The sequence below is a fragment of the Cucurbita pepo genome, chromosome LG20, assembly GCF_002806865.2.
Source record: "Cucurbita pepo subsp. pepo cultivar mu-cu-16 chromosome LG20, ASM280686v2, whole genome shotgun sequence".
Taxonomy (NCBI): domain Eukaryota; kingdom Viridiplantae; phylum Streptophyta; class Magnoliopsida; order Cucurbitales; family Cucurbitaceae; genus Cucurbita; species Cucurbita pepo.
The window spans coordinates 1,174,990-1,202,023 of record NC_036657.1 but is presented as its reverse complement, the minus strand read 5'-3'; the positions used below and the strand labels follow the sequence as shown (position 1 = coordinate 1,202,023).

Sequence of the window (27,034 nt, the reverse complement as noted above, 5' to 3'; positions counted from 1 at the left end):
TAATATATAATAGTAGTGGATTTGAGTGGTTACAAATAGTATCAGAGTCAAACATCAAATTAATTTACTATTTCAATATTATTAATAATAATAATTAAAAAAAGCATGATTTAAAAAAATTAATGAAGATTTAGATTAATATGAAATGATGGGGTTTAGTTATGTTTTTAGTAGACACCTAATTGAATGGACAAAAGTACCCATTTAATAATATTAATTTGTATATAATTTAGGTGTTTTTGGGTTAGGCAAAATTGAATTAGTCAACGCTGCTTACCTCAATTCCCCAGCTGGTGAACTACTTCAACAATTATTGGCTGTAAATCTTGACCTTCCATCAGCATGCCCAACAAAAATTTGCATGATCAACGGATGAGATTGACTCTTTGCTTAAAAACTATACAGTTGAACTTGGCTCCCAAATTATAGCTTCAAATTTATTTATTTTATATTTTTGCAAGGTTAAATATGTAATATTTCAACTTGAATTTTTGTAAAAAAATAAATGATAAAATTTAGGGGTATTTTGGTAATTTTACCTATAAATATTACATTAATAAACGTAAATTAGTATTAAAACATAACAGGTTCAATATAATTAAATTATCGACTAAAATAATGAATGTTAACTAATTTTGACAAAATACCGCCAAATACTCTTTTCTTAATTTAAAATAACCCAAAATTTTAAGGTATTTATTTAAAACACGTAAAATAAAAAAAAATGTAATAAATACTCTTTTAATGCAAAATTGGGAATGGATAAGGGCGGAAGAAATGAGGGAAATTTAGGAGGGAAGATCATATTATTTTAATCCAACTACTTATGATTGGAAAACTAAATTATATTATTTAATTAATTTAAATAATAATTCGTCGTCTTCCTAATTTACCCCTTTCAACCTATATTATAATAATTAGAGATCATTACCATTAATTTTTCAAAATACCTTCTTTTTTTTTTTTTCTCAACCGACCCGCGTTTTCTTTTTCTCCCATACATTTCTCGCATCGCCGATAACTACCTGCCTCGCCGGCGGTGACTGAGTCTTCAGGGCGACGACTACAGGGGACTGAAGGTTTCACCGGAGATCGAGAACGAGGGACTTGTTCTTGGGATTCTTGTTGGAGTATGGGAAATTGTAACGCCTGTGTGAGACCGGAGACTGCTGAGGACGAGAAGTCGGTTAATCGGAAGAAGAATGATAAAGAGCGGAAATCAAATCCATATTCTCGGGATCCTGTTGCTAGGTCGCCGGCTCCGCTTAGGGTTTTGAAAGATGTGATGCCGCTCAGTCACCGGACGCGAATTAGTGACAAGTATATACTGGGGCTTGAACTCGGTCGTGGAGAGTTCGGGATCACGTACCTGTGTACCGATAGAGAGACGAAGGAGGCTTTGGCTTGTAAATCGATATCGAAGAGGAAGCTGAGGACTGCGGTGGATATAGAGGATGTGAGGCGGGAGGTTGCTATAATGTCGAATTTGCCTGAGCATCCGAATATAGTGAAGCTTAAAGCGACTTACGAGGACAACGAGAATGTTCATCTGGTTATGGAGCTTTGTGAGGGAGGTGAGCTTTTCGATCGGATTGTAGCCAGAGGACACTACACCGAGCGCGCGGCAGCAAACGTCGTAAGAACAGTCGCTGAAGTGGTGAGGATGTGTCACGCGAACGGAGTTATGCACAGAGACTTGAAGCCTGAGAATTTTTTGTTTGCTAACAAGAAGGAGCATTCGCCTCTCAAAGCGATTGATTTTGGCCTTTCTGTGTTCTTCAAGCCTGGTACGTTCCGTCCAGCTATGGCTATTAAATTCATTCGCATTCTGATTGATTTTGTTGTTGAATATTAACTGCTTCTATTGTAACGAAATTTTAGGGGAGAAGTTCTCGGAGATAGTGGGGAGTCCATACTACATGGCGCCAGAAGTATTGAAAAGAAACTACGGACCAGAGGTTGATATTTGGAGCGCCGGCGTGATATTATACATTTTATTGTGCGGTGTTCCGCCATTCTGGGCCGGTAATATGCTTCTCTTCGCTATTTTTAGGCTGATTTCAAGATCAGTTAAAGGGTCAAGTATTTAATCGTTACTATTTTGGGAATGTGTTCTTAGAAACTGAACAAGGAGTAGCTCTGGCAATTTTGAGGGGCTTACTTGATTTTAAGAGGGAACCATGGCCACAGGTTTCGGAGAGTGCTAAAAGCCTTGTCCGGCAGATGTTGGAGCCAGATCCTAAGAGGCGCTTAACTGCTCAGCAGGTGCTTGGTAAGTACCTCGGCTATTTCTATCCACACATTTAGCTTGGTGCTTGACTGAGTGCCCCCTAAAACTGACAAATGTGGGGAGATCTTTCATTTGGTACAGTTCTTATGAATTATGCCTCAGTTCTTATCACTATTGAGATATTGATTAGTACAAAATTTTGTGCTTGAAGTGATGAAGTTTTGCAATTTTACTTTTAAAGTACATTCAATTGAAAAGGCATTGTGAAGTTGTTGATACTTTGAGTGAAGTGGAACAGCATTTGGACAGCATAATAAGTTTTCTATCTCTTAAATACCATGAAATTGAATTGATTAATTTTGTCAACCGTTCTTCGTCGATACTAGAAAGCAATATTGAGTCATTGGTGGTGCTATGAATCACTCTAGCTCCTGTCTAGTCGGTATTTTCATTGAACACGATACATTTGGCGTTCTTTGATGTCGTGTCGGACATGTCTATTATTTGGAGATTAGAGAATCTGTTTCTTTGTATTTTTGCTGGAGGCAAAGTTTGCTTCATGGTTGTGATTTGTGTCCTCCGATCTTACTTTATCATCATGTTTAATATCCTCTTCTCTTTCTAAAATGATGGTACCTCTACCTACATCTAACCCTTTTCCTTGAATTGGAAGTTTGCTTCATGACGAATTATATCCTAGCATAACAAATGTTCATCATCAATAATGAATCTTTGAATAAAGTCTCCACAGCGTATGCTCTTTTTTTGTTTTTTTTTGCCTTCTAACAGCTCTTTCACCATAATTGCAGATCATCCTTGGTTACAAAATGCAAAAAAAGCTCCAAATGTTCCACTGGGGGATATTGTAAGGATGAGACTCAAGCAGTTTTCTGTAATGAATCGGTTCAAAAAGAAAGCTTTGAGGGTAAGCCTTAAAGTATTCTATTATTATCTTCTAAATTACTAAACGAAAGTCCATTTGAGTACAACTCAATTGGTCAAGACATTATACATGGAACTTAAGAAAAAAACATTCATGAATGGGTATTACAGTGATGGAAATTCATGATAACTGGGAGATACCGAACTTCTAAAATGTGTAGGTGATAGCAGAGCACTTGTCTGTTGAAGAAGTTGAAGTGATCAGAGATATGTTTTCTTTGATGGACACCGACAATGATGGGAAAATATCTTTCGAGGAACTGAAGGCGGGACTAAAAAAGGTTGGCTCACAATTGGCTGAGCCCGAGATGAAAATGCTCATGGAAGTGGTAAATTTCTATGTTCTCAATTTCAGACTGAAATTTTGCTTTATGGTTTCAAGTTTACCGCTGAATATGCTTCCTCTTTTTACTTGAATGACTTGTGACTCTTTTTTCCTGATCTTGTGTTTCCCAATTGCAACGTTCTTCCCCATGCCATTTCCTAATAACCAGTTGGAATATGAATTCATGTCAACCATTTTTACTTGAAATGTTTGAGAATTTGACATGAAATGCTGACTACGTTAATGGAAGTTGAAGATTTTCTATTCACTAACGTTGGTATTACATTTTGTGAATATTTTCAACCGACTGTTCTCGACAGGCTGATGTTGATGGTAATGGTGTGCTGGATTATGGAGAGTTTGTAGCAGTTACAATACATTTGCAGAGGATGGAAAATGACGAGCATTTTCGCAGAGCATTTATGTTTTTTGATAAAAATGAAAGTGGGTTCATTGAATTAGATGAGCTACGGGAAGCCTTAGCGGATGAAGCAGGTGAAACTGATAGCGATGTGCTGAATGAGATCATGCGCGAGGTTGACACAGACAAGGTGAGACTTTCTGGTCCACGAATTTTCTATCCCTTGTCTCGGTACCCCATCCACCAAAAAAAAAAAAAAAAAAAAAAAAAAAAAAAAAAAAAAAAAAAAAAAAAAAAAAAAANACTTTGAGCATAAGCTCTCGTGACTTTATGATATTGTCCACTTTGAGCATAAGCTCTCGTGACTTTACTTTTGGTATTCCCAAAAGACCTCATACCAATTGGGATGTATTCCTTACTTATAAACCAATGATCAACCCCTTAATTAGCCGATGTGGAGAGTGGTATGATATTGTCCACATTGAGCATAAGCTCTCGTGACTTTACTTTGGTATTCCCAAAAGACCTCATACCAATTGGGATGTATTCCTTACTTGTAAACCAATGATCAACCCCTTAATTAGTCGATGTGGGACTCCTCTCCTAACAATACTCAACATGCTACACTAAAATTACAGTAATTATCTAGTACTCCATTATACCACTGCACAACTTGATATTCGTTAGAAAGCTCAATAGTAGAGGAATTGCTCTCTTGTGTTTGAGCATTTTGAAATGTGGTCCGTTAGCTCTCTCTTCCAATGCGTAGCTTCAGTGTTTACTTATAGTCCCCTTCCTAATAAGCTCGCTTCAATTTCTTGTAAAAATAATAAACAGGACGGACGAATAAGTTACGACGAGTTTGTGGCTATGATGAAAACCGGTACTGATTGGCGAAAGGCATCGAGGCAGTATTCTAGAGAGCGGTTCAAGAGTTTGAGTCTTAACCTGATAAAAGACGGATCATTGCAACTCCATGACGGGGTCACTGGACAAGTTGTAGTCGTGTGAAGAGAATTCATTTCCTGATGTTGTTTTTGTTTATCATGTTGAGTGAGTGTAGTAGTGTGTCCATTCCATTTATCCCAAACACGGCCTGCTATAACATAGAATGAGTTGTTGTTTCAAACGGCAAGATTTGCGTACCAGAACGAGCTTCCTCAATGTGCTGCCTGACATTGCTTACCCTCCAAGTTTGCAGAAGAGCACCCACACACACACCATTGGAGCAAGAACTTGCAGCTTCCCCCCGTGGATCTCATGGAGGTAGAGTAAATAGGCATTTTATTACTGAAATCCTCTTCACCTGTATATTTTTCTTACATTATTTGCTTGTCGTGGTTTAACTGGGCCTTCATGACTTTGAAGGAACACCATAGAGAAAAAAAAGAAGTTGATGGTGGAACTGCTTGTTGGGATTTGAGTATGAAGAAATTTAATGGTTTCTGTTTGTACAGATTGGGAACACTCCAAATTTCTTCTCTTTTGGATTACAGCCTTAGGTTCATGGGATTTACTCTCTTCCAATAATGGAATGTCACGGTTGACTAAATCCATTGATTCTTTGTGAGGATATGAAAGGAATAAAGTAATTGTTTGTGTATGGCCATTTAACTTGGTAATAAAATCGAATCAAGCTAGCGGGTCATGTTCGGTAAGGTAAAAAATTCTTCCTGTTCGGATTATATGCTATCAAAGTCGTTATTGTATCGCTTTTAGCTTATAATATTGTTTACTTTGAAATTATTTTCAACGTATTTTCTTGCATACAATTTATTAAAACATTTCTTTCAAGCATAGCTCAAGCTTCGAGCACACGTCGACATTGTTTGTTGCCGCAAGAGTACAATTGTGACAAGTTTCAATGCATGCCTACCGACAGAAACTTATGCATATCTCGATCAATTTGCAATCATATATTATATTGAAATTTTCATTGATTTATCTTTTTGTAAAGTTATTTAGAAAATCAATAATTATAGGTAAAACGTGTTTTTCAAACAGTAGTAACTATATACCATATATAATAACATTGACGTGACGTGAGAGTATTTCTATAAAAAAAAAAAACGAAAAAGAAATTCCTTAAAATCTTTGTGTTTCACAATTTTATATTTGAAAATAAATAGTTTTTAATAATTAATTGATCTTAATTGATTTCTTTTGATTAAAATAATATCAAAATATAATGCGAATCATTTTCCATTTTTGTTGTGGATTGTCAAATAAAGAGTGGGAAAAAAAAAATATTAGATTAAATAAACATAATCCGGGTCGGGTTGCCGACACCCGGATTCGGGTGCATGTTAGAATCCGAGTCTATTATGTCGTGGGTCCCACGACACAATATTCCTTTCTTACACGATCTTTTTTTCCAAATAACCGTCAGATTCGGAGCTGGATTCTGTTTTCCGTTACTCATCCAACGGCCACCTTTGCTTCTTCTCAAATTCCCGGCGAGGGAGTTAAAAAGGAAAAAACGAACGGAAGGGAACAAGAGAGAAAGAGAGGCGATTTTGATTTTCTTACAGAGAATCGAGCTATGGGGAAGGATTACTATAATATACTGAAAGTGAGCCGAAGTGCTAGCGATGAAGATTTGAAGAGAGCTTACAAGAGATTAGCGTTGTTTTGGCATCCAGACAAGAACCCTGCGTATAAGCACGAAGCTGAGGCCAAATTCAAGCAAATTTCGGAGGCTTATGATGTTCTTAGCGATCCTCAGAAGCGTCAGATCTATGACCTTTACGGCGAAGAAACCCTCAAGTCCGGCAAGATTCCGCCGCCTACGCCCCAAGCCACGTCCTCCTCCACGTATTTTCCGGTTTACCAGCATTTTCAACGGCAGCATCCTAATACTTCCACGTTTAAGTTTAAACCTAGGAACGCGGAGGATATTTACGCGGAGTTTTTCGGATCGGAGGGCGGTGGTGGTAGCGGTAGCAATGTCGATGGGGGAGGGAAGAGCAGAGGGGTTAGGGATGCGTTTTCTAGATTTCCGAATGGGGCGGAGAATGGGAGTGGTGCTCAGGGGAGGAAGGCTGCTGCAGTTGAGCATGCGTTGCCTTGCACCTTGGAGGAGCTCTATAAAGGCGCCAAAAAGAAGATGAGGATTTCGAGGAATGTGTATGATGTCTCTGGGTATGTGACTTTTCGTTTCCCTCTTTCAAATTTCAATTGAATGTTGAATTGTTTTGGTTCTTATGCAAGATAATTAAGTTTGCATGTTTAATTATATTTGGATCTTCATTGGTCACTGAGCTGTTTGGATTAGGACCTATGTTTTTACGATGGCCCCTTCTCCATTTCCTTCTCCTTTTCCCTGTTCAAGGAATTCTATTACGAAGAAGATTGAAGAATTTGAGAGTGAGTGAGATTGAATCGCATGTCAATCATTCGTGCTTGCATTACGGCTCATCTGAGCTTAGAACGATAAAGAATGTCTGCTTCTGATTGTCCTTTGGTCCTCTTCTCGTTCTGTTAAATTACGTGATTTAGCGTAGTTCAATTCTTGGTAGACCGACGGACCTTGTGCATTGATTTACTGGTTACCAAGAAGAATCATTTTCGTTCCGCTCCTTGCTGAGCACTTCGATTAAAAGAATTGGTCGGTTTCATGATATTCTTTTTACCCTCCATCAAGAAGCTCTTGCTTGGTTTTAACTGCTATTTTTGAATACATACATTGCTGCACAACTCTTGAGCCTAATAGATTTCGTGTAATAGCCCAAGCCCACCGCTAGCGGATATTGTCCTCTTTGAGTTTTCCCTTTTGGATTTCCCCTCGAGGTTTTAAAATGCGTCTACTAGGGAGAAGTTTCTACACTTGTATAAAGAACGCTTCGGTTCTCCACCCAACTGATATGGGATCTTACAGTAACAATGTTGTACGAAGTTATTATTGCTTACACCTCTCTTTGAGGCCAGACACAAATTTTTTAGACTCGTGGCTTAGGATCATAACCTCTTGTGAAGAAGCTTGTGCCTCATTAAGATAAGAACACGTTGAGGCTTGGAGGTTTTGAGTCCTATTACCTGATATAACGGTTAGAAAATAATATTAATCTATTGCCTACTCTTACACGAAGGAGTAAAATTGTGCTAAAGAAAAAATTTTAAGGAATAAACCAATACTAGTGTTGAGAATTATCCTTCAGAGTCTTCACTTGAGGAACTAATCGTGTTTTTTTTTTCCTCTATTGCTTTCATATATTTAGTATGTCTAACAATTCTTGATTATACATTTATACATTTTTTTTATAAGATACTTGATTATACATAGCATGGTTTTTCTAGAAAATTAAATTAAGAAGGCTTATGCCATGCCTCTTCAGAAAAAAGAAAGTTTCCAGGCTGCATTTAGATGACATCCAGTAGATGACCCGATTCCCTAGCAAGGCTGATGTTGGGCATAAAAGATATCAGCTGTTTTTTATGATAAAGTTTCTAGTTTTAACATATAACACGGATATGATTTCAAATTTACGAACCATTTATTTGGCCATGTCTATATTCAGTCTAAGGCACAGGCAGGCATTGTAATGAGTGTGGAGTATAGGTATAAGTTATGGACCAATTTCGGGTATTGCTTTTGTCTTGGTGGCCTTGCCATTGTCTCACATGCGTGCTTCAGGAAGGGGTATCGATTGACATATCCCTTCTGCGATAGCCTGGTTTAGATATATCATTGTTTTCCTTCATATCCATTCTAATGTAGTTAATTTGAAACTCAGATGGTTATGAATCTGATTAAAACCAATAATTGGATGTGATATTTTTTTTTATTAATGTGATTTTTTTCATCCTGATGTGAAAGAATTTGCCTTCAGGTTCATATCTGATCTGACGTTGATCAATTCTTTTTGCAGCAAGTTCCGGACAGTTGAAGAGATATTGACAATTGATATAAAACCAGGGTGGAAGAAGGGGACAAAGATCACTTTTCCTCAGAAGGGAAATCAGGAGCCTGGCATCATTCCAGCAGATCTTATATTTGTAGTGGATGAGAAACCACATGGTATATACCGGAGGGATGGGAATGATCTAGTGGTGAACCATGAACTAACGCTGCTGGAATCACTCACAGGTAAAACTTTTGAATTTACCTCTCTGGATGGAAGGACTCTCATAATCCCTATAACAGATATTGTCAAACTTGGTGATGAGATGGTTCTGGCAAATGAAGGAATGCCAATCTCAAAGGAACCTGGGAAGAAGGGAAACTTGAGAATCAAATTTGATGTCAAGTATCCTTCAAGGCTTACAACAGAACAGAAGTCTGATCTGATAAGAGTTCTTGGTGTAGTTTCATAGCATAACACTCACTTGAGAAAAAGAGTTGCCCATATTAACACATAGATAGCATATTATTCCCTGTAAATATAAACTCTGCATGATCTTGAAGAATGTGAAATGTTGGTAAATCTTTTCTTTGTTTTGGGTTGGGGTCATTTGCTTACAAATGAAAATTTTGGCAACTGGCCAGGCATAGGCATAGAGGAGGCATTAGATCAGTATAATCTATGGGGTATATCAACTGCGATGACTTTTGACAGAGTTAGTGTTTTCCTTTCCCTCTTCAGTGTTGATTTTTGGGGGGAAATTTGTTCTTACTTACCCTGTACTTAGTAATTTATCTTTGTGTGAGAGGGTTGATTTCATGGTTGTCATAGGGGCATTGTTTTTCCTTTTCCTTTTGGATTTGGATACTACTCTGATATTGGATCTGGGCATTGTTCGGTTGTTCTATTCTTTTAGAGTTATTAAAGTAAAAGGGTATCCATGAATGCCATGTTTTGGTCAGGTCAGGTCAGATCAGATCAGGGCATTAAATTTTCTCTATGGTTTTGGAGGGATTAAAAAAACATCCATGAATGGCATGTTTTGGTCCCCAATTTGAGGGCCACTCCCTGCATAAAAGCTCTTCTTTATTAGGCATCCACATAAAAATGCTCTCATTCTGAAATGTCGAAGAATGAGGTTGAGAGGTGAAATCTTAAGACATTACCATCTTTGGATACTTTGTAAGATACAAATGTACTAGATCGTATGTTCTTGGACTTTAATATCACTTTGTGAGCCTAAGTCAGCCAACTCATTCTTATAATATAAAGAAAACCCTGAACACATTTCCAAGATAGAGCCTTAGCCTTTATCTTCTTAGGTTAGACGAAGTCTAGGTTTGGTTGGTTTTCTGGATGAGTTTCATGCATTGTATGAAAGAAATGACATTATGGGTAGAACAATGAAAGGCAGTCAAAACCTGAACTGCAGCTTCTTCCCACTTCATAATGTTTCTCCTCTAACCAAACCAGTGAATATTGCTCCAAAAAAGAGCTGTTATGCTTCTTCTTCTTCTTCTTCTTCTTCTTCCTCTTCCTCTTTCTCTCTCTCTGTTATGGGTTGGGAACATGGGCTGTGATATACTGTTTCATAAATGGAAGGGCTTAGGCTGTTGCAGGCTGCAGGGCACTTGAAAGGGGGAAAAAAGAAAGACATTGCTTTGAAAACAGCACATGTGAGTTGCCCACCCCCAGCCTAGCCATGATCTCTACACATCCAAATCTCTCTCTCTCTCTCTCTCTAACTTTCTCTCTCCAAAACCTTTGAAAGCTACCTCTCAATAATGGGATAAGGGCTTGTCATCCACAGGTTGAACAAAGCCTAACCCCACCAACTATTGATGATTGGATCAATGAAAGATGTATGCAGTTACTGTTCGGAATAACTTTTTAAATGCTTAATAACACTTAGAAATCATTTCAAACGGGTCCTTAATCATCGTTTCTAAGTCGAAAATAAGTTGACTGATTAGATACTAGACTTACAATATTATATATGTTGCATTTCATTGATTGATTATAAATAAAATGATTGATAGAAAAACGGTTTCTGGTTGTATTTCTTTTTGGTGAATGAATCTCAAGAACCTCAATCATTTTCTTCGTGTCATATTCATTAGAAAACCTTAAAAACAAAAGCGGGTAAATTTGAACTATATTCATATGCAGAACTGAAAATTCGAACATCAAACGTGTTTCGATATCAAAATGGCATGTTAAGCAGAAAAAGTGGTGTGAAAGTTGATGAATTAGGAAGGAAAAAGGAAGAGAAGTGGTGGGCATATGAGTGCTACGGCATAGTACAAACGTGCATGTGGGATTGGCGAAGAAATAAAGGCATGGGGGGCTGTCTTTTTGGCCTTTTTGGTTGTCAATAATATTCATACACCAAAAAACAAACCAACATACATAATCAACTTATGATTCTCCCTCAACTTTCCCCACATGCTCATGCCTCTCCCTTCCCTTCTCTTCTCACCTTTCCTCCCTTTTATTCACCTTTCTTTTCGTTTCATCTTTATACTTTTTCCAAGTTTTGTTACCGCTATGAGTGGTTGTCTGTTCCTTTCGAAATAATATGCTTTGAGATTTGATCGGAACTCACCAGCATGAGTGGAATTAAATGGTTATTTACATATAAGATCTTACATTGATTGGAGGAAGAAACGAGTATCAGGAAAGACGCTGGCCCTAAAAGGGGATGGACTGTGACATCCCACATTGGTTGGAGAAGGGAATAAAACATTGTTTATAAGGGTATGGAAACCTCTTTCTAGTCGACACGTTTTAGAAACTTTGAGGGGGAAAATTGCAAGGAATAGCCTAAAGAAAACAATATCTCCTAGCGGTGGGTTTAAGAATAAGTTACGGTAAATTACTTTTGTCCTTCAGATTCTAATGCACGTGCTTGTGGTTGCAAAATTTCACTAATTTTTATCATATTTCTAAATGAGACGATTTTATTTTTTCTTTCTCTCCTCACACCCTCCTCTCGATTGACTCACTAATTCAGTAATCCTCGAGCATTTTTAAAACTTTGTCGGAATTGACATGTGGACTTCTTTGATGCAGTCGATGTCGACGAAGCGATAGTGATGGACAGTTAAAGATTTTTCCAAAATTACTTCCTTATTAATCTTTTATTTAATAAAAAGGAAAAATTAAAGATAGCCTCCAAGAGAAGAAATGAATGTGTATTATTGGAGAAATTAAATAATTAATAAGACAAGAATATTCTCAACATAATTTTAACTTATACATAAATATTACTCATGTTTCCTAAATTTATTCCAATTTGCTGTCATTTCTTGTAAAATAACATTAAAACAGCCTTTTAAGCTATAAAGCATTGACACTTGCTCAAACCAACTTTCATTTTTAATAAATTTTAATTTTAATTCTAAAATTTTCAATTTTTTTTATTTTTTAATAAAAAATTTCAAAATTCATAGATTAATGTCGTTTCTAAACTTTAGTTTGTAATAATCACTTGTTTTAACTCATATAAGACAGATAATAATGGAAGCAATGGACCACAAATCAAACCCTGTCTTTATCTCGTAGGCCTACAACGAGAGTCCATCAGTCTATTCCTATGTTTGGGTGTTGGGCGATGGACCCCTCTTCACCATCCTTCCGTGTGAATTCTGATACAGTTGTAATTGAACATGAGATGAACTTTGACACTATTATTTGTAATCCTAACTGAGAAACTTGATGGCTTCAGAGATATTCCAATCTCGAGTGGATCATGTTGAGTTTGCTGAGGCAATAACTGACATCGTCAAAACTTTAGATACGAGCAGATTTACTCATGAAACTTTTTGATATGAAAAGTTTATTGTGCAGATAATCTCCGAACCATTGTTGGTTCAATTCATGCTAAGCATTAAAGCGATGAAATCCAAATATATATATTTTTTTATCGAATCATAGATACGTTAATTAAAATTTAATTACATCACTATCTTACTTAAAACTATTTTTTTGAGTTCAATATTCCATATTTAAATTGGAATGTGAGAGAAGGAGTTAAAAGCAACGTGGCATCGTGGGCTTCCACCAATCATAATTTTCCAACGTGGCATTCTAGTTCACAATAAAATGGGGAAAATTAAAAAATAATTATATTTTATTTAATTGTTCACTTTTTACAATGTTTTAAAAAATTAAGTTAAAAATTGACAAAAAAGATTTTTTATAATTATCTTAATGATTAGATTTAATTATTTTTAGTCACTCTCTTGCTATTTTCACACTAATTATTTTTTTTTTATTATTTAAAAAATTTATATGACATTTTAAAAATAAAATTATTTTCCCTCTTTTAAATAAAATCAAATATTGAGAGAGAAAAAGGTCAAATTACTATGGCCCACAAGATATAAATGACGACATAAATGCAATTGGTGACAAATATATTATTTATTATTATTATTAATTCGAAATTAGGTGACAAATATATTGAAGAAATGTTATTAACTGGAAGTGATAGGAGCACTCCTTTGTAGCCGTTGCACTGGGAGTGGACATAACAAATTGAAATTTTGGATTGGGACGCGTAAAGCGGTGGATATAGTAATAGTTACGGTCACGTGATCGCTTCCAGGCCCCCTTTTTTTTTTTATGTATTAAATTATATAAAATCTTTATTTATTTATTTTTGGATATTTTATTTTAATTTTAGTTCTTATAAAAATGGTTATTTATTATTACTTGTGAATTAAATTTATAAAAACAATTATTGGTTATGTGTGGTAAGCACTAAGCACAATGTTTTTCACTAAAAATAAAATATTTATATATTTTCAATAAATTGTTTCTAGAAAAAAAAAATTGATGGGATTTGTGAAAGTTTTTGCAGTCAGCACGTCTTGTTCTTGATTTTTTGTAATTAAAAAAAATGTAATTAATTAGACCGACACGTCGTCCTAAGCCAACTCATGGACTAATCAAATATTAATTTAAATAAATTAAATACGAAATATATATTATTAAGATCTCTATAGGTTAGAGGCAAAAAAAAAATTTATTCACCATAGTATAAACGTCGCATCAACTAATTTAGAGAAGGATCATGATCAATGAATACGGACTTCACAGTATAAACGTCGCATCAACTAATTTAGAGAAGGATCATGATCAATAAATATGGACTTATGAGAAGCTTACAGTAAAATAGAATTTAGGATTAAAGGGAACAATATCATACTATCGTAGATGAGTAGCATTCGTTATCGAGATGGGATTTGATAAAAGGCTACTCTTTTAGAGAATTTGAGTAGTAAATTTAAGCTTTTGGAGCTTTTGTTTTTGGCGCAGAGACAAAAGGACAGGATCGGACTGTAACTGACTCTCCCACAGCTTCAAAACCAAAACGCTCTTCTTTGTTCGTTTTCTGTGGTTCGTGGGGAGCTTGGCGTTTGTGGGTCGTCCTCATTTTCGCTTCCAATTCATCCAAATCAACTCTTTGGCATTTGGGTGTACGTTTTTTTGTTCAGTTTTGTGCTTACTCTATGAACCCATTTTTGGGTTTTTTCTGATGAGCTAGGATTTGAATGTGGTTGGACAGTGAAAGGAAGATATGGGGGAGAAGCCGGAAGTGTTGGAGGCTGTGTTGAAGGAAGCTGTGGATTTGGTAATAGATCTGAGCATTTTAGAGCAATTTTGGTGTTTGGGTTGGCTTCTTCTTCTTCTTCTCATTTGGTTAAGTGCAGGAAAATATACCCATTGATGAGGTTTTTGAGAACCTGAGATGTAGCAAAGAGGGTCTTACCAGTGAGGCTGCTGAGGAAAGGCTGAAGATTTTTGGCCACAACAAGCTCGAGGAAAAGAAGGTACTGCTTCACTTACTATTAGCATTGTGTCTATTGTGTAGTTCAGAGGTTAACTCTGTTCATTTGCTCTGTTTTTTTTTTTTGTGCTGTTTGGTTTCAGGAAAGCAAAGTTTTGAAGTTTTTGGGGTTTATGTGGAATCCTCTATCATGGGTTATGGAAGCTGCTGCAATTATGGCTATTGCACTTGCAAATGGAGGAGTAAATGCTCAGCTACATGGATTCTTCTTTTTGTTTCTTCACTTCTCCTTTCCTGTTCATTGTTCTGAGTATCCATTTAATTACTTGCAGGGAAAGCCCCCTGACTGGCAAGATTTTGTGGGTATCATTATTTTGCTTATCATCAACTCCACAATCAGTTTTATTGAGGAAAACAATGCAGGAAACGCTGCTGCTGCTCTCATGGCTCGTCTTGCTCCCAAAGGCAAGGTATCAGCGATGAATTCTTGTGTGTGCTTCATATTTGCTTGAAACTGTACCTTGTATGCTTAAAGTTTAGTGGAAACTGTACCTTGTGTGTGCTTCATAAGGTTCTTCGAGATGGAAGATGGAGCGAGCAAGATGCTTCTATTTTAGTTCCTGGTGACATAATCAGTGTTAAACTTGGGGACATTATTCCAGCTGATGCTCGTCTTCTGGATGGGGATCCATTAAAAATTGACCAGGTTTGTAACCAACCATGATATCTGGAGATTGTAGCCTGATTCCTCTACTAAGTTTGGCTTTGGGCTTTGTAGTCTGCACTTACAGGTGAATCTCTTCCTGTAACGAAAGGTCCCGGTGACGGCGTGTACTCGGGTTCTACTTGCAAGCAAGGAGAGATTGAAGCTGTGGTCATTGCTACTGGTGTCCATACCTTTTTTGGTAAAGCTGCTCATCTTGTTGACACCACCAACCAAGTGGGACACTTCCAAAAGGCAAGAACACGAGTCGTTGTAGTACTTGATTTTCGGTTCATGCGATTTCTTTATTTTAACTGTCGCTCCGTTTGTAGGTCTTGACAGCCATAGGGAATTTCTGCATATGTTCCATTGCTTTGGGAATGGTAATAGAGATCATTGTGATGTACCCAATTCAGGACCGTGAGTATCGTCCTGGAATCGATAATCTCCTTGTGCTACTGATTGGAGGAATTCCCATAGCCATGCCTACTGTTCTATCTGTGACAATGGCTATTGGTTCTCATAGGTTATCCCAACAGGTTGGCTTAGTTATTTTGAATGCTTCCTGTTGAATGTTGTCTGATCAGTGAGTTACGAAATAAACGTTGGGATCATCTATGTCGATTTCAGGGTGCCATCACGAAAAGGATGACGGCTATCGAAGAAATGGCTGGCATGGATGTGCTTTGCAGTGACAAGACAGGAACCCTGACTTTGAACAAGTTAACTGTCGACAAAAATCTCGTTGAGGTTGGCTGAGAGTTGCTTCTTGCTTGTCAATGGGATATCTCTTCCTCTCATGAGCAATTTATATTGTTTGTTTCTAACTTTGTGTCTAATTGTAACTTTAGATTTTCAGTAAAGGGATAGATGCAGACATGGTTGTTCTAATGGCTGCTCGAGCGTCGAGAACTGAGAATCAAGATGCTATAGATACTGCTATTGTTGGGATGCTAGCTGACCCAAAGGAGGTAAGTCATCAATATCCAAATCTCTCTACTCTTTCAAAAATGCTTTCGAAATGTTTAAAATGCTCATTGCTGCATCTTCCTCGCTTCCGAAGGCGCGTGCTGGGATTCAGGAAGTACATTTCCTTCCTTTCAATCCTACTGATAAGCGAACGGCTTTGACTTATATCGACCATGAGGGAAAGATGCACAGAGTCAGTAAAGGTGCTCCAGAACAGGTGAAAAGGCTGCTCTATTTGTACTTGTGCAAATACTGTCTCTGGAGACCAGATTACTAAATATTGTTCCTGTTTTAACTGTCCCTTTTAGATTCTAAATCTTGCACACAACAAGTCAGAGATAGAACGAAAAGTTCATGCAGTGATCGATAAATTTGCTGAACGAGGTCTGCGCTCGCTTGCTGTAGCATACCAGGTTAGTAAGATTTGTTGATCCCTTGGTTATAAGGCCACTGAGATGACCCAAGCCCACCGCTAGCAGATATTGTCCTTGTTGGGCTTTCCCTTTCGGGATTTCCCTCAAGGTTTTTAAAACGCGTCTGCTAGGAAGAGATTTTCACACCCTTATAAAGAATGTTTCGTTCTTGGTTATGACCTCTATTTGATTCATATCAGGAAGTTCCAGAAGGAAGGAAAGAAAGTGCTGGAGGTCCTTGGCAATTCATTGGCCTCTTGCCTTTGTTTGATCCACCAAGGCATGATAGTGCAGAGACAATTCGGAGAGCTTTAAATCTCGGCGTAAATGTGAAAATGATTACCGGTATGTTTCGCGCTCTACCCTGCACGAGTACATCCCTAGTAAAAATGCTCTTCATGTATGGAATGGCACCAATAAGCTCACTGAATTTATGCTTGTTGGTTCCTTTATTAGGAGATCAGCTGGCTATCGGCAAGGAAACAGGACGTCGATTGGGGATGGGAACGAACATGTACCCATCATCTGCTTTGCTAGGACAGGAAAAGGATGAGTCCATTGCTGCTTTACCTGTTGATGACCTTATAGAAAAAGCAGATGGTTTCGCCGGTGTATTCCCGGGTACTTTTCGAATTGTTAGTTTGGGGAACCAAAAGAAACCAGTTTTCGTCCTTGGATACTGTCTCACCATGATATTTTGTTGGTTCAGAGCACAAATACGAGATCGTAAAACGCTTGCAAGCTATGAAACATATCTGTGGAATGACTGGTGACGGAGTGAACGATGCTCCTGCACTTAAAAAAGCAGACATAGGTATAGCTGTTGCAGATGCAACCGATGCAGCTCGAAGTGCTTCTGATATTGTTCTTACTGAGCCTGGTCTCAGTGTTATCATCAGTGCCGTTTTGACCAGTCGAGCAATATTTCAAAGGATGAAGAATTACACGGTAACCCCTGGTTTTTCGCGTTGCATTCTGTGAGATTGTGACGTTCTGATTTGTATCTGACTCACTTTTACTTCTCGTTCATGTCAGATTTATGCAGTTTCCATCACAATACGTATCGTGGTACGTTTTTCTTAGAAAATATGTTCTGGCATGTCCTGAATGACAAGTTAATGTTACTTTTATGATCATAACTTCATGAGCTGCTGCTTTTGTTTGTTGCAGCTTGGTTTCATGTTGCTGGCCCTCATCTGGAAATTTGATTTCCCACCATTTATGGTGCTTATTATTGCTATCCTTAACGATGGTTCGTTCGAAACCTCTCTATCTGGAGCATGTTCGGAATAACTTCCGACTGTCTTAAACGTTTAGAAAGTCAATTCAAACAGGCCGTTGATCGGAATAGCATTGTGAATGTGTAGGTACAATCATGACAATATCAAAGGATAGGGTCAAGCCATCTCCTCTCCCAGATAGTTGGAAGCTAGCTGAAATTTTTACTACTGGCATTGTTCTTGGTAGCTACTTGGCAATGATGACGGTTATATTCTTCTGGGCATCGTATAAAACCAACTTTTTCCCTGTAAGACAATCCAATGTCCTTAAAAACCTGCTGTTTTTTTCTAGTTTTCTTGTACTTAGTCACTGCTATTCTTCGGTTTCTGCTGATCTATCTCGTTTTACGAAAACTTCAGCGAGTCTTCGGGGTACCAACACTTGAAAAAACAGCTCATGATGATTTCCGGAAGCTAGCCTCAGCTATATATCTGCAAGTGAGCACTATCAGTCAAGCACTCATTTTCGTCACACGATCTCGGAGTTGGTCGTATGTCGAGCGTCCTGGGGTGTTTCTTGTAGTGGCTTTTATTCTTGCTCAACTGGTAAGGCGAGCTTCGTTTTGAATTGCGTCACGTGTATTTGCTTTGGATGGAAGGAAACACTGAGTTTGGATGTATTGATGAACACAGGTTGCCACTCTGATTGCTGTGTATGCTAATTGGAGTTTTGCTGCCATTGAAGGAATTGGTTGGGGTTGGGCTGGTGTGATTTGGCTTTATAACATCATCTTTTATATTCCTCTTGATCCTATAAAGTTTGCTATTCGATATGCTTTGAGTGGGAAGGCTTGGGATCTCGTGCTTGAGCAAAGGGTATGGATTTGAACGGTTTCGTGTGCATCTAGCATTGGGTAGACCTCATACAATAACTGTATTGACTTGTATTCTTGTGTATAGATTGCTTTCACAAGACAAAAGGATTTCGGAAAGGAACAACGCGAGCTGCAATGGGCTCATGCACAAAGAACGCTGCACGGTTTGCAACCGCCTGATACTAAGATGTTCACGGAGCGAACGCATTTCACAGAACTCAATCACATGGCTGAAGAAGCCAAAAGGAGAGCTGAAATTGCTAGGTATGATGCAGATGGTAATGAGTTGGTAGTTTTATGTTATCATTCTTTTAACTGACTGCGAATTCGGACTGATTTAGATTGAGGGAACTCCATACACTGAAGGGTCATGTAGAATCGGTGGTTCGACTGAAGGGTCTCGATATCGAAACGATTCAACAAGCATACACTGTGTGAGGGGATGGATGCCCATTGCCCTATACATACTGTAAAATACTGTCTTTGTAGTTGTATCTTGACTGCTGCCATTAACATATGCAATTGGTGTTGTTTTAGCATGTTAGAGGACTCTGTTGTGTCTTTCTTTCGACTGCTGGACTTGGCATAGCCTGTAATGCACCCCCCCCCCCCACACCCCCAAAAGGAAGTTCTTATGAAATCATCTTCTCCTAATTTCATGGCATTTCTGCAAATGGGGAAAATATCAGCCGAAGCAGAATGTTTCGTTTTTCTTCCAACCGATGTGGGGTTTCACAATCCACCCCCTTCATCCAGCGTCTTTACTGGCACTCGTTCTTCTCTCCAATTGATGTGCGATCTCACAAGCCATCCCCTTTTAGGGCGCAGTGTCTTCTCTCCAATCAATGTGAGATCTCACAAGCCACCCCCTATCAAGGCCCAGTGTCATCGCTGGCACATCGCTCAATGTCCACTCTCTTTGGGGCTCAACGTCCTTATTGGTACAATGTCCACCCCCCTTCGGGGCCATCGGAGAGAGGAACGAGTGTCAAGCCACCCCCTATTAAGGCCCAGTGTCCTCGCTGGCACATCGCTCAGTGTCCATTCCCTTTGGGGCTCAGCATCATCATTGGCACGCCTCTCGATATCCACCATCTTTGGGGCTCAGCGTCCTTGTTGAGCACAGTGTCCACTCCCCTTCGGGGCCATTGGAGAGAGGAACGAGTGTCAAGCCTCCCCCTATCAAGGCCCAGTGTCCTCGCTGGCACATCGCTCAGTGTCCACTCCCTTTGGGGCTCAACATCATCGTTGGCACACCTCCCAATGTCCACCCTCTTTGAGGCTCAATGTCCTTATTGGCACAGTGTCCACCACCCCCTTTGGGACCATTGGAGAGAGGAACGAGTGCCAGCTTCCTGGACTCGAAGGAGGGGAGTAGATTGTGAGATCTCACATCGATTGGATAGGGGAATGAGTGCCAACGAGGACACTGGGTCCTGAAGGGAAGGGGTGGATTGTGAGATCTCACATCGATTAGAGAGAGGAACAAGTGCTAGCAAGCCAACGAGGACATTGGGTCCCAGAGGGAGTGAGATCATCCCACGTCGATTAAAGAGGAGATCGAGCGAGAAGACTAAGCTAAACCAGTACTTTTCAATTTTCTTTTATTATAAAAACTGGTAAATTAAAAAAAAATTATAAAAAAAAAAAAAAAGTCAAATGGGTTAAATTGAAAGTCAATCAAACTAAAAGGTTTATTTAATTAATGATAATAATAATAAAAAAAAGGTATATAAACAAAATCCTAACATCACTGTACAAAGGTAAACTAGGGAAGAGTAATGTGCAAGGAAGAACCCAATATTGGCAATGACGCGCCCTGTTTCTCACGCATTTACAAATCAATCCGATTCAAATCTTCCATCAATTTCACTTTATTATCATAACTCGTCACAAAACGGCTTGCAAACAACACGAAGTACAGCAGATTCAGAGCTCCCACAATGGCGATCGTGAAATAGTAGTAATCGAGCCTATTCTCGTTCAAGTCATGACCCCCTACCCATGCCGATTCTGCAAATTCACCGCTCACAGTCTGTATCAGATTAACTATTAATGAGCTCAAATAGCTCGCAACAGAGAGCGTGAGGAAGAAGATGGCCCCTGCAACCGTTCTCATATGCTCTGGCATATGCATCGTGAAGAACTCCATAATGGCTACCAACGCAAAAGCCTCCATCAAACCAGTCAGAGCGTGCTGCGGCAACAGAAACGCGAAGCTTATCGGTGAAATGAACGACCCATTTTTCAAAGCAGCCTCCCGTCGATATCTCTCGACGATGCCGGAGACCACCATGCACACAATCGACAAGATTATCCCTATCGTGATCCTCTGTTTCATTGTAAGTCTTCTCTCTTTTCCGGTGATTTTCTTTGCCATTTTGATGAAAACCCTCTCGTAGATTATGATCCATATTGATAGAGAAATCATTCCGGCCAGATGCATCCAGCCGGGTGGGAATTTGAAATGGGTTCCGATTGATCTGTTTGATTGCAAAGCTTGAAGAATTCCAAATGTGTTGGGTTGATTGAACACTACAAAACACCCAATTCCTGATATCCAAATGGGAATAATGGACACAAGGCATTTGAATCCTTCGACTTGCTGTAAACTGCATAACCTCCATGGATTCTTGGGTTTCCCCTGTTCATCCAATTCTTCATCTGGGTTCACTATAAACGCAGCTTTATCCAGCCATTTGAATCTCTCTGTATGAACAAGCTTTTCCTCATGGGAAGAATCCGCCATTGGTGGGTCATAAAACGAGTAAGACGAAACAGAGTATCTTCCTTTTCTACAAGCGGCGATAATGACACGAGCCATATCAGAAAACATGCTTCCTCTGGGCTCTGCCATGATATAAGTATGGCGACCCAACAAGAAAATCGTGATGGAGAAGAAGAAACAAATGGTGGGTATGGCGAATCCGAGGGTCCAACTTATATTTGTTTGAACATAAACAACACCGGTGAGGGCTATAAGCAGAGCAACGGTGAAAGAGAGATACCACCAATTAAAGAAGCTTTCTAATTGGGACTTTCCCTTTTCTGTGGTGGTGTCGAATTGATCGGCTCCGAATGCGACGTTGCAGGGACGAATGCCACCGGCGCCGACCGATAACAGACCGAGACCAGTGAAGAGAACGAGGAGCTGCCATAAATGTGGCTGTGGGCAATGGTCGGGATTTTGAGCATTGCAAGGAGAAGGTCTGAGCTGGGGGAAGATTGCAGTGAGCGTAACAGCTCCCATCCCCTAATGAAAACGAATTTGGAATCAAAAGAATTGCATAAATGTTGATGAATTCAAAAGGGTATGTTGATAGTACCAAGAATGATGCAATGGAGCCGTAGAGGAGGGTGCGGTAGCGGCCAAGGCAAGTATCGGCGATGAAAGCGCCGGCCAAAGTGGCAACATTGGAAGTGCCACTCCAAATGTTAACCACATTGACCACATAAATGCCGTTGAGATTGTATTTGGTGCTGAGATATACAGTGATATTGGAGATCAGGCTCATGGATGACAGCTTCTCAAACGACTCGTTCCCTTAAGAAGAAGAAGAAGATGCATTAAAAACCAAAGGAAAATACAGAGGAGCTTGTTGTGTTGTTGAAGTGTTTATGTGTTACCGATGATGTATTTGACGGCGCGCCACCCTCCTGGCTGCCGGCGAGGGGGCGGAGGGCGGTGGTGCGAGTTTGAAGGAGAGGAGGGAAGTGGGGATTCCAAGTCCATGGCGGCGGTGGAAGGGAGTGAAGGAGGAGGAGTCTGTAATTAAAGGGAGTGGAGGAAGTTAGGAGCGGTGGAAATGGTCCAAATTGAAGATATTTATTGAGGTTTTGTGCATTGATCCTATTTTCCCTCTCTTGGCCGCTCCTCCCCAACTGCTCCATTTTTCTTCTCCCACACCAATTCCATGCTCATTGTTTTTTTTTTTTTCTTTTCTCAATTAAGTTTCATTTCAAAAATATTATCTAAACTAATAGTCGAATAAAAATGAAATATTTCAATACGGATTATGGGTTTATAAGGAATACACGTCGATATCGATTTGTGGTTGCTAATATGCTATCAGAATCCTACCTTAACTTAGTCATGTGAATAAAATCACAAAGAAGTTGTGAGCCTTGAATGGACCTCAAGAGAGATTCCATAGTGTACTTTGTTCTACTCGGATGGTTGGGAGAGGAATCTCATATCTATATCTCTATTAGTATGAGGTCTTTTAAAATTTCTGACCTTAGACGGCCAGCCTTTGGCTTGACGACAATGTTCATGTCACCATTGTTGAACTTTGGTCCCAACTTTGAACAGAGCCCCATGTTCGTTGTTGGGGAAGTTTGAACTCAACAACGAACATGGGGCTCCGAAGTTTTCTGGGGATGGCCAAGCTTTGACTTGAGGACGATATCATTACATGGCTTGTTTCTCAGTTATTGGATAACGTTAAGGTGTTGAAAGGGGTTTTAAGTTTCAACTAAACTCTAAGCCACCAAACTTTGCCAGCAGCTGACTTGCTGCTGTCGCCATTGCTGACAAACAAATCACAGGGTTTCCTCGACTGTCATTTTACTTTCAAGAAAGTCAAACCGGTAACAGGAATTGACAATCTCCTGACCCATTTGAAATGGTGATATAAAAGCAGGTGGACTTTAAATCCCATATCACAGCTTGGTTGGAGGGTTAAGGTTGTTTTTAGTCATTGCAGATAAGGACAAGCACGATGGGACAGAGAGAAACAGAGCGAAACAGAGCGAAACAGAGAGGCTGCCTGCTGCTATTCTTTATTCATTTTTTCCATATGGTTTAGCCTTTCGGGAATGGCCTTTGGACCTCTTCAAAGGCCAACTCCGCAACACAGCTTCGAGTTTTTATCTGTTTTTTTCCTTTTCAAGCCCTCTGGCGTTCTTCACAGCTTTTCCCAAATCCCATACCCCTCCAGATGGTGTCTTTGTCAGCCTCACCTTTCAATATATTATTTCTCAAACTTTGTTTTGCGGCTTTTACCATACTTTCTTTCTTTGTCTTCATCTTCTCCCCTGTTTTGTCTCCAAACAATCGAAGCTTGGAGGTGGGTCGAGGGTAAAATCCAGTATGAGTCTGCAATTGAAGCCAATTCACCACCGTGGCCAGCAGCCGTATCAACCCAGTTTCCGTGTAAACCATTCATTCATTTCTTTGCTGCCCAATTGCCATTTATTGAATGGAAAACGAGGGGTTTCAATAGATGGGTCTGTTAGGCCGTTGGGATTATTACTCAACGATCGGAGGAGAAGACGAAATGGGGGCGGCGGCGGTGGACTCAGTTACAGGAGTATTGTGGCGTCCGGCATTGCTGGTGCACCGATTTCAGATGGGTCGAAACCAGACAAAGGCTTTGTTTCTCCTCCCCTCAGTGATATCCTTTGGCCTTCTGCAGGTTAGAGAAGGTCCCTTATGAATCATAATCTATGAGAATTTCGACCGTGATGAAGAACTGCGAGATGGGTAACGTTGTTTTGTCATGAATGAAACAGGGGCATTTGCAGCGATGGCAATGCTGGGGAAAATGGATCAGATTCTAGCGCCAAAAGGGCTTTCTATGACAATTGCGCCATTAGGAGCCGTCTGTGCTATCCTGTTCGCAGCGCCCTCATCCCCTGCTGCTCGAGTACTCGCCACATCTCTGACAGCTCAATTGCTTTGAACCAAGAACTAAATTTAGGTTTCTTTTGGTGCAGAAGTACAATATGTTCATGGCCCAGATTGGGTGTGCGGCAATTGGCGTTTTGGCGTTTACTTTGTTGGGGCCTGGATGGCTGGCTAGAAGCTCTGCTCTGGCTGCATCCATGGCGTTCATGATCTATACTGGTTCGACGCACCCACCAGGTTAAATTGAAGCCCCACTCAATTTGTGGTCTGTGTGTTTGGGAATATGGATTGAATTTGATTTTTTATTGTAATGTTAACAGCTGCAAGTTTGCCGCTAATGTTCATCGATGGAGCTAAGATGCAGCATCTCAATTTCTGGTATGCTCTGTTTCCCGGTGCCGCTGGTTGTGTTCTCCTTTGCTTCATAGTGAGTTCTCTCTGTTTCACTATTAATATATTTCTTTCTTTTCTTCATATTTTAAAATCCGATCATAATTGGTAGGCGAGATCTTAATCTTAGATCCATGACTAAGCAATAATAGGACGTTGAATGCTGATTCATCATGAATTTATAAACAAGAAATATTATCTTCATTAGAACGAGGCCTTTTATGAAAGCCCAAATCAAAGCCATGAGCACTTATGCGAACAATATCATATCATTGTGGAGAGTCGTTCATCTAAATTAACTAGATGAATATAGAAGCTCGGTTAGAAAATTTTAGACCCATTGTGGTTAGTGAGTTAGTTAGTGACCCAAATAACTTGAATAATGTTCCGAATCCAACCCAATTCAACACTTTGTCGGGATTGAAAAAAACTCTTCCAATTATTTAAAAACTTTCAAACTCACTACTATGTCCTCTTTGGATATTTTCGAGATTCTTCTCAAGATCTTTAAAATGTGTCTAGCAGTGAGAGGTTTCCACACCCTAATAAACAATATTTCGTTCTCACCCTCGACCGACGTGAGATCTCACAATAAGTCACAATGTACCATTGACATTTATTACCTATGTCAAATGTGTCGTTGGGTTGAGATGTGAACGTTATTTTTGGATTGGCTAAGCCAAAAAGTTCCTAACATATGAACTAAATTGAAAATTTTAACCAACCCAACATAACCCTAACCGTTTAAGTTGGATAGTTTGAATTTTTCGAATCACATGAACGTTGTTTGCTGTTAATAACTATATGAACTAGACACAAATTCGAAAGTGATTATTATTATTTTGTGATGCAGCAAGAGATAGTGGTGTACTTGAAGGAGAAGTTCAAATTTTGAGCAGGTTTTGGAGTGTCATACATGGATCAGCCATTATTGAAGGTGTCCCAAAGCTCATTTTTGTGAGTTTTGATTCAATGGATGATAGCCTTGGAGTGTCACACATGAAACGATGATATGATACGATATGATACGATACGATACGATACGTATTTTTCTTTTTTCTTTTTCATAAATCAAATGGTTATCGAAATCGTCAAACTTAGAATTAGATGTAAATAAGCATGATCTCGTGTAATCATTTACAATAGGTTAGTGTAAGTATCTAAATAATTTCATCAATATGCTAGAGTAAATTTGCAACGGAAGGAATGATATTTCAAGACAAAATATTTTTTCAAAATATTAGATCGACGACGGTAAAAAGATGGGTGGACAAATCTGTAGACATGAGGTGGAATGGTACCCAACAAAAACAGGGTACACGTGTGTGTTCTCGCACTAGGTCACACATCACCCTCACTAAATTGCTCTTTGTCGGTCCCACTTCTCAAAATTATTTAACGTGATAGCCACATTAAAATTACTGGATTTATGATAAAATCACCCTTTCTATATATATTTAATCTCAATTTAAAAACATTAATACGAATATACTCGAGCAACGATGATACCTTTGATTTTTAATTTTAAGTATTAAAATTATACATTTTGTCATAAACTTAAAACATACCACTAATTATTGAATTGCCTAAAAATTAATTAGATAATTAGACCTCTAATTCCTGTTTTCAAGTTCACTAAAAATTAGTAAAATTTTAATTTCTTCCATTTTATAATTAAAAATATATAATTAGATAATCCAGGTAGTTTATTATACAGACAAATGCAGAGAATAGAAGCCCAATTATTAAACTTTGAGATAAACATATAAAATAAACCTTTAAATTTTAATAGGACAAAACAATTATAAATAAATATATATATATATATATATGTATGTATGTATGTATGTATATGCATATGTATATGTATGTATATATGTATATGCATATAAACAAATAAATAGGTGGAAGTGGTGGGGCCCACTCCTGTGTTTTTTACTCTGATCTAGCCACGGATCGATTGCCAGGTGGTAAAGCACGTCCACGTCAGTGGGACCGAGCACGATGGAGATTCCAAGACGAGGCTTTAGGGTTTTTTTTTTTTTTTTTTTTTTTTTTTTTTTTTTTNTATTATTATTTTACATAGTGCAGCGACTGTCCCCACTTTGACGGTGACAGTTCTGTCGTTTTAACAAAACCCACCTTTTGCAAAACCTTAATCTGACAAGATCGTGCCCATCATATGCACACGTGGCTCTAATCCATCGAAGACCTCACTTCCAGACTTTCATAGTCGGTAGATCTAAAACCGGCTACCTGCGGTAATTACCTTACACGCGTCACTCCCTCATTGGGTACTATTTTGTCTATCTACAGTCAACGGATAAGGTAGCTCTGTCATT

The 27,034-nt window shown here is 38.8% G+C and overlaps 5 protein-coding genes across 10 annotated transcripts; 4 read left to right on the top strand and 1 right to left on the bottom strand.

Annotated features, from left to right (window-relative positions):
• The first annotated feature begins 943 nt into the window (after nucleotides 1-943).
• On the top strand, nucleotides 944-5,461 carry LOC111783044 (calcium-dependent protein kinase 10-like). Of its 3 annotated transcripts, none has more exons than XM_023663919.1 (8): nucleotides 1,133-1,787; nucleotides 1,882-2,025; nucleotides 2,120-2,272; nucleotides 3,040-3,155; nucleotides 3,334-3,501; nucleotides 3,818-4,048; nucleotides 4,696-5,124; nucleotides 5,316-5,461. In XM_023663919.1, exons 1-7 carry the CDS (start codon nucleotides 1,133-1,135, stop codon nucleotides 4,867-4,869), a joined length of 1,641 nt encoding a protein of 546 aa, XP_023519687.1. In that variant the 3' UTR covers nucleotides 4,870-5,124; nucleotides 5,316-5,461. The 3 variants fall into 3 exon arrangements, with proteins under 3 accessions (XP_023519688.1, XP_023519687.1, XP_023519686.1); XM_023663918.1 differs by lacking the exon at nucleotides 5,316-5,461 and adding an exon at nucleotides 5,227-5,314; XM_023663920.1 differs by lacking the exon at nucleotides 5,316-5,461 and having other exon boundaries at nucleotides 944-1,787; nucleotides 4,696-5,314.
• A 786-nt stretch (nucleotides 5,462-6,247) lies between these two features.
• Nucleotides 6,248-9,295, top strand: LOC111783046 (dnaJ homolog subfamily B member 1-like). Of its 3 annotated transcripts, none has more exons than XM_023663923.1 (3): nucleotides 6,248-6,999; nucleotides 8,727-8,944; nucleotides 9,044-9,295. In XM_023663923.1, the coding sequence occupies exons 1-3, from the start codon at nucleotides 6,401-6,403 to the stop codon at nucleotides 9,169-9,171; spliced, it is 945 nt and encodes a 314-aa protein (XP_023519691.1). In that variant the 5' UTR covers nucleotides 6,248-6,400; the 3' UTR covers nucleotides 9,172-9,295. The 3 variants fall into 3 exon arrangements, with proteins under 3 accessions (XP_023519691.1, XP_023519690.1, XP_023519689.1); XM_023663922.1 differs by having other exon boundaries at nucleotides 6,249-6,999; nucleotides 9,002-9,295; XM_023663921.1 differs by having other exon boundaries at nucleotides 6,249-6,999; nucleotides 8,727-9,295.
• Nucleotides 9,296-14,277: 4,982 nt separating this feature from the next.
• LOC111783311 (ATPase 11, plasma membrane-type-like) lies at nucleotides 14,278-19,217 on the top strand. Its single transcript, XM_023664232.1, has 21 exons — nucleotides 14,278-14,337; nucleotides 14,417-14,536; nucleotides 14,637-14,735; nucleotides 14,826-14,963; nucleotides 15,065-15,199; nucleotides 15,272-15,451; nucleotides 15,529-15,735; nucleotides 15,827-15,946; nucleotides 16,048-16,167; nucleotides 16,260-16,382; nucleotides 16,474-16,578; nucleotides 16,779-16,923; nucleotides 17,035-17,199; nucleotides 17,288-17,526; nucleotides 17,614-17,646; nucleotides 17,749-17,830; nucleotides 17,946-18,106; nucleotides 18,219-18,404; nucleotides 18,492-18,674; nucleotides 18,759-18,937; nucleotides 19,015-19,217. Exons 1-21 carry the CDS (start codon nucleotides 14,284-14,286, stop codon nucleotides 19,109-19,111), a joined length of 2,871 nt encoding a protein of 956 aa, XP_023520000.1. The 5' UTR covers nucleotides 14,278-14,283; the 3' UTR covers nucleotides 19,112-19,217.
• A 1,221-nt stretch (nucleotides 19,218-20,438) lies between these two features.
• On the bottom strand, nucleotides 20,439-22,415 carry LOC111783510 (protein NRT1/ PTR FAMILY 2.8-like). Its single transcript, XM_023664437.1, has 3 exons — nucleotides 22,301-22,415; nucleotides 22,000-22,217; nucleotides 20,439-21,926 (listed from the first exon to the last, which is right to left on the bottom strand). Exons 1-3 carry the CDS (start codon nucleotides 22,404-22,406, stop codon nucleotides 20,508-20,510), a joined length of 1,743 nt encoding a protein of 580 aa, XP_023520205.1. The 5' UTR covers nucleotides 22,407-22,415; the 3' UTR covers nucleotides 20,439-20,507.
• A 1,140-nt stretch (nucleotides 22,416-23,555) lies between these two features.
• LOC111782708 lies at nucleotides 23,556-25,795 on the top strand. Of its 2 annotated transcripts, none has more exons than XM_023663504.1 (5): nucleotides 23,556-24,090; nucleotides 24,188-24,321; nucleotides 24,395-24,539; nucleotides 24,623-24,729; nucleotides 25,546-25,795. In XM_023663504.1, the coding sequence occupies exons 1-5, from the start codon at nucleotides 23,766-23,768 to the stop codon at nucleotides 25,585-25,587; spliced, it is 753 nt and encodes a 250-aa protein (XP_023519272.1). In that variant the 5' UTR covers nucleotides 23,556-23,765; the 3' UTR covers nucleotides 25,588-25,795. The 2 variants fall into 2 exon arrangements, with proteins under 2 accessions (XP_023519272.1, XP_023519271.1); XM_023663503.1 differs by having other exon boundaries at nucleotides 23,561-24,090; nucleotides 24,392-24,539.
• The last annotated feature ends 1,239 nt before the right edge of the window (nucleotides 25,796-27,034 follow it).